The following is a 15900-nucleotide window of genomic DNA, read 5'->3' as shown; positions in this document are numbered from 1 at the left end:
GGTACGATAGGTAAAACATGGATGGGACTGCCTAAGTATTAATTAAATGTTGAGTTACGTGCTAGATAAGACACGACTGTAACTGCTTATGTGGTTACTGTTCGGTTACATGTTAAGTATAACACAATTGGCATAGGTTCATTACCGTATTTATCGGCGTATAACACGCACTTTTTCTCCCTGAAAATAGGGGGGAAATCGTGGGTGCGTGTTATACGCCGATATCCCATAATTACTTACCTGTCTTGAAGCGTCGGCCGGTGTTCAGCGCGCACCGCGGTACTGGAACTTCAATTTCAGGTTTCGGTTTCCAGCGGGACTGAAAGGAAGTGTGCACACTATTGTGTGCACACTTCCTTTCAGTCCCGCCGGAAACCGGAACCTGAAATTGAAGTTCCAGTACCGGGGTGCGCGCTGTGAAGCCGGCCCACGCTTCAAGACAGGTAAGTAAATATGGGACAAGAGGGAAAGTGCACTAGGGGACACTATGGGAGGGGGGAGGAACACTATGGAAGGGGGGGGGAATACTATGGAAGGGGGGAATACTATGGAAGGGGGGGAATACTATGGGAGTGGGGGAGAATACTATGGGATGAGGGGGGGAGAATACTAAGGGATGAGGGGGGGAACACTATGGGAGGGGGTGGAGAATACTATGGGAGGGGGGGGAGAATACTATGGGAGGGGGGGAATACTATGGGAGGGGGGGAATACTATGGGAGGGGGGAGAATACTATGGAAAAGGGGGGAGAATACTATGGAAAAGGGCGGGGAGAATACTATGGAAAGGGGGGGACAATATGGGATGGGGGGGAATACTATGGGAGGGGGGGAAATTTCCTGGAATTTCCTTCTTAAAATGAGGTGCGTGTTATACGCCGGTGCGTGTTATACGCCGATAAATATGGTATTAGTTGTGTGGTTACATGCTAGACTAACCAGGTTATTGTATAAACCACTGGGGTGGAGCCAACTGCTTTGAGGATACATAGCTAATTCAAATAGGAGGCATTTAAAACAAAATAAGTGAGCAACAGGCCTAAAATAAAACTTAACAGGAGGCATATCAGGTGGTGTGTGGAAATTGCCATCCAGGCCAGCGTGGGTGATGTCTCTGGGTTAAGCCCTCGGCCCATGTGGGTCAGTAATATGAGCTGCAGGCTTGTCTGGTTGTGGTAGGCCCGAGGGCATCCTCTGCTCTCTCCGTCTCTCGCCACTCTGTTTTTCCACTCTGGGTTGGAGCGGTAGTAATGATTGGCGGTTCTCCAGAGCTTCTCAGAGCCATTGGAAGTGCTCGTTCAGCCGCTGTAGTATGCGGTCCACAGAGCTATGGGCTGGTGCACGCTGCTCGTGTGCGGTCTTCTTAGGACCAGTGCTCTTTCCTGCCATTAAGATCGTTTATTCCTTGTGGGGTTTTTCTAGTTTTGAATGTGACCTAATGTAGCGACTTCGAGGTGACTATGATACTGCAAATGGGTGATCTAAGAGCATGGCAAAATGTATGTTGTAGCATGAAAGTTGGTACGAACACATGGAATGAAAAGAGTGTATCAGAGAGCTCCACAGAAAAAAAAAATCATAATAAGCAATTGCAAAGTTTTAAATTAGATCAAATATGATATCACAGCCTTTATTTAATTACATAGGCCTTGTGTTACTTACTTTAACCCATACAACCGAAATGATAGTTAGAGAATATTTAGAAAAAAATCTAAAATGGCAAATAATATTTTACAGTTCTCAATATCTCAGCGAATATTGTTCACATAAACTGTGTAATTAGAAAAACATATCTCAGTATTTAGGCTTGAGTTTACATCTTAGGGAAAGTTAAAAGCACCATAACCACTATAGAGTATTATAATGGTAATGTTACCAGTAGTGGATATACCCAGACCTACAGATTTGCAGCATTTTCCTAAAAACTCTGTGTTCAAACCAACACAATACGTGGGAGCCCTTTACCTTCAGCCCAATAGGCCAAATGCTAATCCAGTTTGGAATCTAATAATGTTAAATAGTGTATCATGGTCTCTGTGTCCCATTAATTATAGTTGTCTCACAAAGCGGATGCTCGGGTGATGGATTGAAAAGGTGAAGAGCTGATACAATAAATGTAATAGTATTTGTATGGCGACCAAGGCACCCAGAGGGATATTTACGAAAGTTTAAATAGTTAAAAATACAATATGTACTGACAGATCAAACCGCGAGCCCAACTGTGGCAGCTGCCACAGACACCTGAAATCAAGACTCCGCAATCCCATTCATACAGAGAGCTGGAGGGATACGTGACACAACTACCTGACTCCACTAAGAGCGGGCGCACACCATGAACTGCCATGCGTACTGCCCATTGCGGACGGACACCTGCTCTAATCTGTTAAAATGTGTTTAGTCAAAGTTTCTTTCTTTTCTTCGTTGCTATGTATATAAGTTGGCTTATGACCAGAGACCTTACTGGCGACTGATTTACGCACTTGAACCCTAGAGAGGGGCCCAGACGGTATCCACACAGCAGCTGACTGACCTTCCCTCTCTCCCCCCCTCCCCGCTAACCCCCATCATTCTGCCCCGTTACTCTCTAATGCACCCACACTCCTATCTTGACTCGACAGATACCTCATATATGCCCAACACCTCACCAAACTGACCCCCAAATACCAGGGCAATCAGTCTGCTGTTGACATCATAGATATGCAGCACCCGCTTAGCTCCACATGGAAAGTATCCAGCATATCCCAAATTTAGAAACTAGGGAACCTGACAACCGACCCCATGGACCCCAACTGCCATTGACTCCTCAGGCGACCCCACTTTGTGTTTGCATGTAAAAAAAAACCAAAAAAAGTGAATGCTAACTCTATATATGCCACTGACATAATATGGTGTGCCTTATAACATGTTTGTTGCGAAGCACTGCTAAAATAAAGAATTAAAAAAAAAAATACAATATGAATTCTAGTTGAAAATATTTGTTAGGCCAAAATAGCTGAATTGGAAACATGTCAGCTATGTTTCCAGTTTGCCTTTTTTAAACAAAATTTTTAAATATTTATTGGGCACTTTTTTATATTTCTAAATCACTAATAATTGTAAACATTAAAAAAAAAACGATTACAAGGCTGCTCATCTACTGTGATGTCATGACCAACTGGTGACATTGTAATTTTCTAATGATGTCACAATGTTACAAACAACTCATAACCAATGGTTCAGTCTGGTCTCCTTTACTAGTGAACTGGATGAGTTTCAGTACACAGCGCTACAATTGCCCTTATTGCTATATAATTCATTTTATTGAAAATTACGATGGATTTAAAACATCTGTGCTCACTGCTATGCTGTGAGGATGATGGGGTTCCCTACGCCCAAAACTTGGGGGAAATGTTTTTAATGAGCGTAGCTCAGAAAGACACAAATATACAATTAGATATGTGCCATAAATGTGTCCAAACAAAAACAATTATAATGATGGACCAGGCAACAGAATATGATATCAAGGAACCAAAAATTGAGACCAAAGACTCATGGACGCAAACAGAAGCCAAAAGGTCTAAAAACCGTATCAAATCATGGCTGTGTAAAATTAAGCAAAAATTAGGTAAACTTGGAAAGCGTTCAGAAAGGGAAGAGAGCCCAGTACAACAAGACGGCTCCTGCTGTTTCTGTTTCCTTCGCTGTTTCAAGAAACTTAGCGTGAAAACGATTTTCAGACGCAAAAGAACTCACAACAGCAGCTCCAACCAAGAGATCTCTGCCGTCTTTAATGATAACAGCGGCAAAGAGACTGAAAAAAGCGCATGCAAAGAAACTGTCAGCGAGGTAAGAAGGTTTCCCCATCAATCTCAATTAGATACTCAAGCGAAACATATCTGTCATTAAATGGCTACGGTCTAATGGTTTTATACATTTAAACTTTAATTGTATTTTTCAAACTTTCAAAATTAGGAAAACTCAAATCAAGATAAAGATATGAAACACTGAAATTGAAATCAAGAATGAAACTGTTTAATTTAGAGTTATCATTGCTTTTACTTTAAAAAAGAAATTACAGCAGGATAAACATATAGAGGTGCAAATGTTTTAATCAGTATATTTAGCATTCTTGAAAGGGTTTGGAGTGTCCCTTTCAGTACAGTTAATAAATGAGTCTAGTAGCCCTTCTGCATTAATTGTACTAAAAGGTACAGTCCAGTCCCCTAAAGTACTTGAGCTTGTTTAAAGGGACACCTTAGGTACTATAACCACTCCATCTTATTGAATTGTTTAAAGTCCTCTGGCACCGTCCCTCCATTTAATGTTAAACCATTTTGAGCAGTGTAACACTGAAGGTGTTTCTAAACCAGTCTGTGTTAATAAAATGCATTATTCTTATTATTATTTTAGTTGCATAAATTGTTATTGGAAGGTTAAGTAAAATATCTTAGAACAGCCCGCCTTGCCCACACCCCCAAGTTTCCTTCTTTGTCCATTTGAAATGTTGATTACACACTTTCTTCAAGCTAAACCGATTCACACCTGAATGGACACTATGATAGGCTAAAAGCAGTCAGCTGACACTCAGCCAATCACAGTCACACAATGATGCTCAGGCTAATGTTTCCTCATTAGTTTGAGCAGCACAGATGGAATGGGCTGCTGGGGGCTCTTGTTTAGCATTAAAACTTTAAAAACAGTTTAACACTAAATGGAGCGATGGTGATAGGAGACTCCAGACATGATAATCACTTCACTGAGATGAAGCGGTTTCCGCATACAGTGTTTCTTTAAATGCTTTAGGAATTAACTGCATCTTTTCTCTACTGATTTTGATAAAAGCAGCATTTCACAAATATTTCAAGTGGAATCAGTAAGTTTCTAAAACCCCTTAGTAACACATCCCAACTGTCAAGTAGACAGATAGGAGCACTAATGCCAGATTGCACGGATTGCCACACACTGTGTGTTTCTGTGTTTCTCAATGAGAAGTTACTGATTGGATACAAGTCGTCAGTAAAGACTTTACAGGAGACAGATCAAAGCAGCAACTTGGAGACTCTTCCTGTGCTCTAATAAATGTGAGTGTAATAGCAATTTCAATGCAAAACATGGGAGAGCAGTAATAATGCAAAAATAATGAGTATAAACTGTCTTATTGCCTAAAAAAACATACAAAAGTAACTGACCATTATTATTATGAATATTTTCAGAATGCTACCATAGACTCCAGCGTTGAACAGTTGGATCAAAATGAGAAGGGAAACTTAAACGAGGTAATAAATATTTCATATAAAGTGAATGTAATAGTGAACAATAATCTAAATTATTTTTCAATAGAATAATTCATTTAACAATGCAGATTATGCATGTATTTACATTTTAGGATCTTTGACACGGTTTGCGTTGAGCAGTGTATATGTATAGACATAAAGTTGCAAGATGCCCGATAAACGGAATCTATAGTGTGTCCATAGAACCTTATATAGGGGATAACCCTTGGATATATAACAAATATTGGAACTAGAGGGGATCCCTAGCTTCAATAAGCCAGGGGGCACCAAGAAAAGGTTCTCTGGGTCTTGCCCATAGAAAATAATAAAAACACCTTTATTATAGGGTATAAGATGCCCCAAAAAAGAAAAGGAAACTTATATATAAAATCTAACACTTGTAATAATAAAACACGCAGGGGAGATCTTGGTCTTATATCTGAATAGGAGTATGCAGATATAGAGATATACTTAGAGATAGTTAGTGCACATACTTATCCACATTGGCATATGCTTAGAGTCCTAATAATAATAAAAAGTAATTTGGGTTATGATACCCATTGAAATAATCAATTAATCAGGAACTCAGAGAATAAGTAGTTTCTACACACTAGTATAGTATAAACCTAATCGGATACAAAAGTAAGTGGATACACCGCAACAAAAACTCCCTAGCCAGAGTATCCACAAAGTATCTAGGAGTGAATAACTCTGGATGGTAAGAATGTATCAATCAGTAAAACCGGATGGTAAGCTGACTATACTAGGAATCGTCAAGAAGGGCTATCTACTAAGATATCTGCTTATATACTGATATAATCTAATAGGGTTAAACCTCCATAACTTCTATCTATCTCCCGTCTCCCAGTGAACACACAAACAGTGCTGTGATTAAAATAAAAAAAGCCATATAACCTAACGCACGTTTCGGCGCTATTCAAACGCCTTTTTCGTGTTTTATTAATAAAAGTGTTATTATTATTAGAAGTGTTAGATTTTATATATAAGTTTCCTTTTCTTTTTGGGGGGATCTTATTCCCTATAATAAAGGTGTTTTTATTATTTTCTATGGGACCCAGAGAACCTTTTCTTGGTGCCCCCTGGCTTATTTAAGCTAGGGGTCGCAGTGTATATGTAGCCAAATATTTCATGCAAAAATAATGACTATAAACTGTTGTTATTGCTCAAAAATATATAGAAAGTTAACTAAACATTATTATTATGAATATTTTCAGAATGCTACCATAGACTTCAGTGCTGAACAGTTGGAACAAAACGAGAAGGGAAACTTAAACGAGGTAATAAAGAATTCATATAAAGTGAGTGTAATAGAGAACAGTAATCTCAATTATTTTTCAGTAGAATAATTCGTTTAACAATGCAGATTATTCTTAATTTATGGTTAGCCAGAGGTCTTTTCCTTGTTTGAACTTTACAACCTGTAATAGCCAGTCACGGCACAATTTCTAACCATGACTCACTACTTACCTTAATACCTGATAACAGGACTAGTATGACCATGTTTACCTAACAAAATGTGCAATTTAATCATATGTTGTTACACTAAACACCTTGTTATCCATGCTGCTGCTTTTGTGGCACTGCAGGCTAATATGTTAACCTCTTTGCATAACAAAAATAAAGAATAAAAAAAACAAAACAAAAAAAACAATGCAGATTATGCATGTATTTACATATTAGGATCTTTGACACGGTTTGCATTGAGCAGTGTATATGTAGCCAAATATTTCATGCAAAAATAATGACTATAAACTGTTGTTATTGCTCAAAAATATATAGAAAGTTAACTAAACATTATTGTTATTAATATTTTCAGAATGCTACCATAGACTCAAGCGCTGAACCGTTGGATCAAAACCAGAAGGGAGTCATAAACGAGGTAATAAAGAATTCATATAATTTCCCTGAATAATTCACCAAATAGCAGATTTCCGATAGCGATTATCATCTGGGGGGGGAGGGGGGGGTGAGAGTGATACGGGGGGCATTTTGAGGACCAAAACATTTTAATCTTACAAATCACAACACAAAGACGGAATTGCAATGTAAGGAAAATACAGACATTTATATATGAATATGTATTTTAAAAAATGTCTTCTTCTTTAGGAGTTACCAAAGCAGTCTGTTGAGGAGATAAAACCTGAAAATATCCAAAGTTCCCAGTCAGCTTCACCCAGTGCTTTGGTTTCTCACGTCCCCGTACGGTCAGGAAAATCAATAACAAGAACTGGCCTAAAAAACCTGGGAAACACGTGTTATATGAACAGCGTTTTACAATCGTTGTTCATGGCGAAAGAGTAAGTTCTCCTTTCGAGTTTATGTGTTAATGTGAGAATCCGACTAATCTGTGAAAAATAAATACATTGGCTGAACATTGGCCATACATTGCATTATATCTCACCATACTTCAATCCATCGATAAAATGGCTGCAGGCTGCACTCAGTGAGCAGTTACTGACAGAACCTCACTTAGACTGCTATAATATTTTACACACACCGAGCAGTATGATGTCTCATTAGATGCAATGTATCCAGCACTATGACACTGAGGGACATTTTGTACATTTGGCAGATCGTGTTTCCTGTGCTCGGCTGTGTATGAAAACCTACAGGCTACCTACTTTACTAATTAAAGGAGTTTATCCAACAGGAGCACACTGGCATTTGTGTGGGGGTTAATATAACACTCAAACTGTTTCTGTCTTCTTCTAGTAAAACATTTTAATGCAAGTCCTTTGTTTTATCGGTTATCATTTAGTGCAGGGATGCGCAACAGGTAGATCCCCACATGTTGTAGGACTACAGCTACCAGGATGCTTTGTCATTCTAAATGCATTCTAAAGGCATGCTAAGCATCATGGGAGTTGTAGTTCCACAACATCTGGGGATCTACCTGTTGGGCAGCCCTGATTTAGTGCAAAGTCTATAATGCGTGATCTGATTTTCAGCTTTAGGAGCCGCGTGTTATCCCTCAATTTGAAAGGCTGCAATTCACTGATGAAGAAATTGCAAAAACTTTTCAACATCTTGGCTTATTCTAAGGTATGCTTTTGTTAACTGAAAAACAATGGGGGCACATGGCACATAAAATAACTATCTGTCCATGTAACAGAGAAAAACAACAGAACACAACATGAAACGTTCCACAAAATAATGTAGAATACAGTAATTAATATGCACAATCCCTGTTACATAGCAAACAATATGAAATACATATTACTATTACAAAAGCTGAGATTTATCAAGATGCCATGTTCTGGAACGTTCTAAAAAAAGAAGCAGTCACCATGGTCACTAGTGGAATCAGTAGGCACATCCCATTGGTGATTGATTAACTTTTACAGTTTTGCACATTTCACATCACAGCATTGGGATAAATCTCCTCCACTGAGTCAATAGAGTTGGAAACCAAACACATGGGACAAAATGCAGTTTTTTCTTAACATGTGAATATCTCCATCAATTCCCCCTGTTAAAGTAACATTTGGATCTTCCCTTATTTCTAACCAGCGAGAAGCATATACTCCATTGACATTTTTCAATGCGTCTCGTCCACCGTGGTTCAGTTCTTTCTCCCAGGAAGATAGTTCTGAATATCTTCGATTCCTTTTAAACAGGTAATTAAACAATTCTTATATCCTGATTATTTACTTAGTACTAAATGTATAAGGTTATACTGTAACGTTAAACATGGTATTACTTTATAAAAGGCAAAGTGTCTCTAGAGTAACAAACCTGCTAGTGTTTCCTGCCCACAATAGAGGATAAAGTTGGGCAGGGATGAGAGGAGGTTACACAAGGCACAAAGCCCTTAAAAGGGCAGTCTAACTGTTTGTCTCCTCAAAGCAGACCATGGAGGGCGGAGGTTTATTAAAAGCAAGGGAGAAATAAATCCCTAAATGTCTAATCGTGGGCTCAATTTCAGGATTGGCAAAAGTTTACAGTTGCAGTCCATTAGCTCGGGTATATTATTAAATTTTAACTTACAAGTGAAGAACAGAGAGAGCTGGCTACATTTGGCCTGTGAAGTAACTACAAACAATAAGTCCAACTTGAGGTCAAATCAGTAGATTATCCCTCAACATTCCACTTCCTTTATTAATATTTAATGATTTATACTAACACTGCAATAATTGGACTACAATCATTGATGGCTCTATAATTAGGAGAGGTATGTAACCTCCTAAGGTGAGTCGGAGGGGGAGTCTCTAGGAAGCTTGCAAGTTGCCCCTCGGGCAGGTGCAGACACATTGCTTAGTGGATCAGACAGTTTCTGTAAGTTACCAAAGCAGTGCTCTGATTTATTATAGAGCGACGGCCAGATTGAGTTGCAGACCTGATATTGGACCCATCAGAGGTCAACTTTCCCGCTCCCTGGCCCAAAATAAGCAAGAGGGAGGGAAGAATAAACTTTAAAGATTCATTTAAGATCCCATATATCACACACTGAAACCCCTCTCTCCCAAAATACTGTTTAAAGTCTCCCTAGGTACATCCATTATTTGCCCCATACACACTACAGCCACTATTTACCTCCTTCCCATACAGGGCAATTCCAAATAAGCATACCAAATTAGGGAGCAATCTACTATTATCTACTACTATTATCTTCTATTTATTTTAGCTATACAGATAAAAGCAGCCTCCCATCCATTTATAGACATGGCATCTAGACCTCATACAGAAATAGGTTGCTGACTCATGTTGTAAGGCCTCTAATTCCAACTTTGTGAAAGGCCTCTGAAAGCCTAGAGTCGCCTCTGAATACAATAATAATAAAAGAACAAAGTAACATAATTTACACAGTATTGTGCTATGAGGGAGCAGCTCAGAAACCTCTCTACACTAGAGGCCTGGTGGGGGCAAATGCCCTCTGCTACACTTGCCATCCCTCCTCCGCAAGCTAAATGTAATAAAATACCCTCTGGCTGGAAATGCATCAACCAAATGAAATATACATTATTTTAAGAAATGTGTTCTTTATGCTTATTGCTTGGTATGATTCATGTTAAATAAATGTATTCTTTTACTTTTTATGTTAGCTTGCATGAGGAAGAGAGAATACAGTTTTTGTCTTCAGAGACTGCCGCCAATGCTCTGGTTACAGAAGTTCCTCCTCAAGAGTCTTCACAAAGCACAAGCTGGGGGAAAGATGAAAAAACTATAATACAACACATGTTTGAGGGAAAGCTGCAAACTAATATCTGCTGCCAAACATGTAAAAACATTTCCCAGAAGACGGAGGCTTTTACAGATCTTTCACTGGGATTCCCACCATCATTAATTGATACTGGCAAAAAAGAACACCAGAAAACATTTTCTGTCAACGACATGTTCAGCCATTTCCTCGCACCAGAAATTCTCGATGGAGACAACTGCTATCAGTGTGGAAACTGTGCTTCCCTCCAGAAAGCAGAGAAGACCGTGCAAATTATGGAGGAGCCAGAATACCTCATTCTAAACCTACTGAGGTTTTCTTATGATCCAGAGAACCAGGTGAAGCGGAAGATATTCAATCCAGTATCTATTCCACAAATACTGAGGCTGCCCGTGGAAAGATCTACCTCTCTGGACACTGATCTTTCTGGTGCTGGTGAAAATAAAGCTAATGAGCAGGCATCAGTTGGCATAGAAGATCGGCGCTCTACCCAACGACGAGTGCCTTATGCTTTAAATTCTGTTGTGGTGCATTCGGGAGCAACTCCTGAAAGTGGCCATTATTACTGCTATGCAAGGGACATCAGTTTAAGGTCTGTAAAACCTGTGAAGAGCTCCTCCAATGTTTCCTTACTTCAGGCAGCTGGAGGAGAAATGCCCACCTCTGGTAGTGAGTCCTCACAGAATCCCAAACAATGGCTTTTCTTAAATGACAGCAGGGTTACCTTTACATCTCAGCGTCATGTGTTAAATACCAGCCTGCGGTCTCCAGAAGACTCTGTATATATATTATTTTATAAAAAGCTGAGCTGAGGGAAATAAAAGCCATTGAGCAAGGTTAAACAAGTGGAGTCTGGTTAGACTGGAATTTTCCAGATGAAACAGAGTTTAGGGATGTTATCATCAGAAATAAACATTATTTGAAGATGCTTAAGCCGAGCGGAGGAACCAGGGATATGGGGGTGTTTTTTGTTTTTTTAACCTCTCCTCTACCCTTGTCCCCATTTTACTTAACAAAATAACAGTATCACATACTGAAAAGAAATGTCAACAGGAGACAAATTAGATCTCCATTCTAGCTCCACAAAGAACCAAGGTGTTGCACTCAGGTACCTTATCATTACAACTGATGTGGTGATGGAGAGGAATAGGAAGACTACTCTGCTTAAGTTGTTGGATAAGTTAAAACACAATACCATGAGATTTTGTATAATGTATCTCAGTTATAGATCAGAATGTCACAATACAACACTGAAGACTATTTGATGGTATTTACGTGCCACATGTTGTGGATCAAAAGACAAGAACGGGAAAAATGTAGTTATACACATAATAAAAATAAAGTTTGTAAGAGGAGAGAGAAGAAAAAGGAGAAATGGGAAGGGAGTAATACGAATAGGAGATTAGTTCTCACACGTGGCATGGGCACCACTCAGTTTGCTTAGATTAGGTCTACTCCATGTGTTATCTGCCCCTACATCATGAGACATTCACTTAAATGCATGCATTGTTTTGTTTATTTCACCTAAGATCTCTATGTATGATAGGTAGCTCAAAATATCTGTAACTACTCTGAGAGCACTTGCATTGGATTGTGTGTTGTAGACACTGATTTGTCTCTTATTATATAATTATTTTCAATGTATATTATTGTCTTAGTAGCTTGGTCTTCAATAAAAATTTTGATTGTCAAAAAAATAAATATTGTCTGGTGTATTTTCCTATTTTGTGCATAGAAAAAAAAGTGATAAAAAAACAGACATTTAACGTTTTTCAATCTTCATAACCAGGATAGCCTGTTGTAGTGGTAATGAAGACCAGAGTACACTGGCCCTAATCCCTATTAATGGAGCAAACTGCTTTGCAATGGTTTACCCTCTTCCCTGGATCCCCGGGACCTGTGTTGTATGACATAAAGTCCTCCCATGCATTTAAATCTAAAAGATCTGCTAATTAATCAGCCAATTAAGAGGTGGGGGGCTGACCTGTGCTATAGCCCCCAGAAATGTTGTGTGTATATGTGTATAAGTGTATACATGTGTAACTGTGAGTATCTGTAAGCATGTGTAAATGTTTCTGTATATCTGTGAGTGTGTGTATGTGTATCCGTGTAATAGCGTGCGTATTTGCATATTAGTGTGTCTATATATGTAATTGTGTGTATTTGTGAGTGTGTGATTGTGCATACAGTGCTCTCCGCTAATATTGGCACCCTTGGTAAATATGAGCAAAGTGTAAAATTGTCTATAATGTTTAACCTTTTGTTCTTTTGATCAAAAAATACACACAAATTCTCTGCTGTTGTAGATATCAAACAATTGGAAACACAACACAGGTTTATAAAAAAAACAAAAAATATATATATTTGTTAAATATGTGTGTGGCACAATTTGTAGCACTCCAATGAGAAAAATATATGAGAAAAATATTCCCATTGATACTTTACATTTTTAGTACACCTGGGTGTCTAGAAACGGAGATTGTTCTACACAGGGATATACACCCTGTTCCAAATTATTATGCAAATTCTATTTAAGTGTCACAAAGATTAACCCTTTAAGTCCGGCGAGCGCATATTTACGTCCTTTTAAAAGCGGCTCTAAACGCCGCAGGACGTAAATATACGCCCGCCGTTTTTTTTTAACTTACCCGGTCGCCGGTGGTCCCGCGCCGGCGATCGCGGTTGGGGGGACTCCCAGGGAGCCCCCCCGCGGCAGATCTTCCTCCTCCGGTCCCTCCCGGTCATGTGAGAGTGAGGTCCTTGCGAGGACCTCACAATCACATGGCCGGTATAGCTGGCTCAGGCATTGCCAGCAGGGGGACCAGCTGTAATGACAGTTGGTCCCCCTGCTGGCTGGAAATCAAATTAAATAATGTTAAAAGTGTAAAAAAAAATGTTTCATTTTTTTCACATTAAAATTCGCCAGATTGCTTACGTTGCCTTTATGACCCTATGGTAGCCCAAGAATGAAAATTACCCCTATGATGGCATACTATTTGCAATAGTAGACAACCCAAGGTATTGCAAATGGGGTATGTCCAGTCTTTTTTAGTAGCCACTTAGTCACAAACACTGGCCAAAATTGGCGTTTTTTGCATTTTTCACACACAAACAAATACTAACGCTAACTTTGGCCAGTGTTTGTGACCAAATGGCTACTAAAAAAGACTGGACATACCCCATTTGCAATACCTTGGGTCGTCTACTACTGCAAATGGTATGCCATTATGGGTGTAAATTTATTTCCTGGGCTACTATACAGTCTCAAAGGCAACGTAACCAATCTGACGAATTTCAATTTCAAATGTAACACGCTATATTTGACCCTGTAACTTCCCAAAACACCATAAAACCTGTACATAGGGGGTACTGTTTTACACGTGAGACTTTGCTGAATACAAATATGTGTATTTTATTGCAGTAAAAGCAAACAGTATTATGACATTGACAGTTAAAATGTCATGTAGAACTAAAAAAATAAAAAAAAAATCTTATTTTCTCCCATGTTTTTCATATTAAATTATGTTTCATAGCTAAATATTTGAAATTAAATGAAAGCCCTGTTTCCCCTGAATGAAATGATATATAATAAGGGGGGGTGCATTTAATATGAAAGAGGTGAATTACAGTTTGACAGACATATAGCGCAAATGCCAGGTTTTGTTTACATTTTGTTTCGTTCACAACTTGTACATTTGGCTGCGGTGTTAAGGGGTTAAATATTTTGTTTTTCAGTTTAACTCATGGATAGCATTGTGTCTCAGGGCTCTTTCGATCACTGAAAAAAATCTCGAACACCTGGGATAATTAGATTGCCAGGTGAGCCCAATTTAAGGAAAAACTACTAGAGGGTGTTCCACATTATTAAGCAGAACACCATTTTCATGCAATATGGGGAAGAAAAAGGATCTCTCTGCTACCGAAAAGAGTGAAATAGTTCAATGCCTTGGACGAGGTATGAAAACATTTGATATTCCACGAAAACTTAAGCGTGATCATCGCACTGTTAAGAGATTTGTGGCTAATTCAGAGCACAGACGGGTTCGTGCAGATAAAGGCCCATTGAGGAAGATTTCTGCCAGATCCATGCATCGGATCAAGAGAGCAGCTGCTAAAATACCATTACATAGCAGCAAACAGATATTTGAAGCTGCTGGTGCCTTTGGAGTCGCACGGACATCAAGGTGGAGAGTCTTGCAACTGTGCATAAAACTTCTATTCGGCCACCATTAACCAATGCTCACAAGCAGAAACGGCTGCATTGGGCAGAAAAATACATGAAGACTAATTTTCAAACAGTCCTGTTCACTGATGAGTGCCGTGCAACCCTGGATGGTCCAGATGGATGGAGTAGTGGATGGTTGGTGGACGGCCACCCTGTTCCAACAAGGCTGCGACATCAGCAAGGCGGTGGTGGAGTCATGTTTTGGGCCGGAATCATGGGAAGAGAGCTGGTCGGCCCCTTTAGGGTCCCTGAAGGTGTAAAGGTGACCTCTGCAAAGTATGTGGAGTTTCAGACTGATCACTTTCTTGGTGGTCTGGTACAGAAGGAAGAAATATGCTTTCCGTAATAAAATCATCTTCATGCATGACAATGCACCATCTCATGCTGCAAAGAATACATCTGCATCAATGGCTGCTATTGGGGATAAAAGGAGAGAAAGTCATGGTGTGGCCTCCATCCTTCCCTGACCTCAATCCTATTGAGAACCTTTGGAGCATCCTCAAGCAAAAGATCTATGAGGGTGGGAGGCAGTTTACATCAAAACAGCAGCTCTGGGAGGCTATTCTGACATCTTGCAAACAAATTCAAGCAGAAACTGTCCAAAAACTCACAAGTTCAATGGATGCAAGACTTTTGAGACTGCTATCAAATAAGGGGTCCTATGTTAAAATGTAACGTGACCTGTTAAAATGTTTAAAAAGTTAAAATGTTGTTATAAGTTTGATTGAAATAGCTTTTGATTACAGTAAATATGCTGCAAACACAACAAATGACAATTTTCAGTTCTTTAAAACCTATAAAGTGTTTTGAAACTTACTGTGCGTAATAATTTGGAACAGTGCATTGTAAGTTTTTTATGTTTAAAACAAATACTGTTATCATTAGGAAGTTTGTTCAATAAAATTTGAATTGTACTCTTAATAGTTGATAACATGAAAAGTATGCTGACTTATTTACATAAATTATTTAGGTAAATGAGAAAAATATAATTTGCATAATAATTTGGAACAGGGTATACACTCTGACAAATACACATATACTTTTGACAGACACACAAACACATAAAAATTCCCTAACAGACACACATACAATTTATTTATTTTTTAAAATTTTACTCCACCCAGCCCCCCTATCTTTGGGAGTGCTGGTATGGAGTCTCATAGTCCAATTGGTCCAGTGGGGCTGCTAGGATGAATGTGCGGTCCCTGGGGTCCAGTGGGGGTGCTGGGCAGGTGGCGTGCGGG

At 39.1% G+C, this 15900-nt stretch overlaps 1 protein-coding gene across 1 annotated transcript; it reads left to right on the top strand.

Annotated features, from left to right (window-relative positions):
- Positions 1-7385: 7385 nt before the first annotated feature.
- On the top strand, positions 7386-11243 carry LOC134601612 (ubiquitin carboxyl-terminal hydrolase 38-like). Its single transcript, XM_063446133.1, has 4 exons — positions 7386-7570; positions 8222-8315; positions 8784-8890; positions 10316-11243. Exons 1-4 carry the CDS (start codon positions 7533-7535, stop codon positions 11241-11243), a joined length of 1167 nt encoding a protein of 388 aa, XP_063302203.1. The 5' UTR covers positions 7386-7532.
- Positions 11244-15900: the final 4657 nt, after the last annotated feature.

The sequence above is a fragment of the Pelobates fuscus genome, chromosome 3 (assembly GCF_036172605.1).
Source record: "Pelobates fuscus isolate aPelFus1 chromosome 3, aPelFus1.pri, whole genome shotgun sequence".
Lineage (NCBI taxonomy): Eukaryota > Metazoa > Chordata > Amphibia > Anura > Pelobatidae > Pelobates > Pelobates fuscus.
The sequence above is the reverse complement of the archived record's forward strand: the minus strand, read 5'-3'. Positions and strand labels throughout refer to the sequence as shown.

What these genes read in the sequence shown, in the direction of transcription:
- LOC134601612 (XM_063446133.1), top strand. Translation starts at nt 7,533, where the DNA reads ATGAACAGCGTTTTACAATCGTTGTTCATGGCGAAAGA. An exon ending in TCGTTGTTCATGGCGAAAGA is followed by an intron (nt 7,571 to 8,221) that starts GTAAGTTCTCCT and finishes TCTGATTTTCAG; the next exon opens with CTTTAGGAGCCGCGTGTTAT. An exon ending in ACATCTTGGCTTATTCTAAG is followed by an intron (nt 8,316 to 8,783) that starts GTATGCTTTTGT and finishes ATTTCTAACCAG; the next exon opens with CGAGAAGCATATACTCCATT.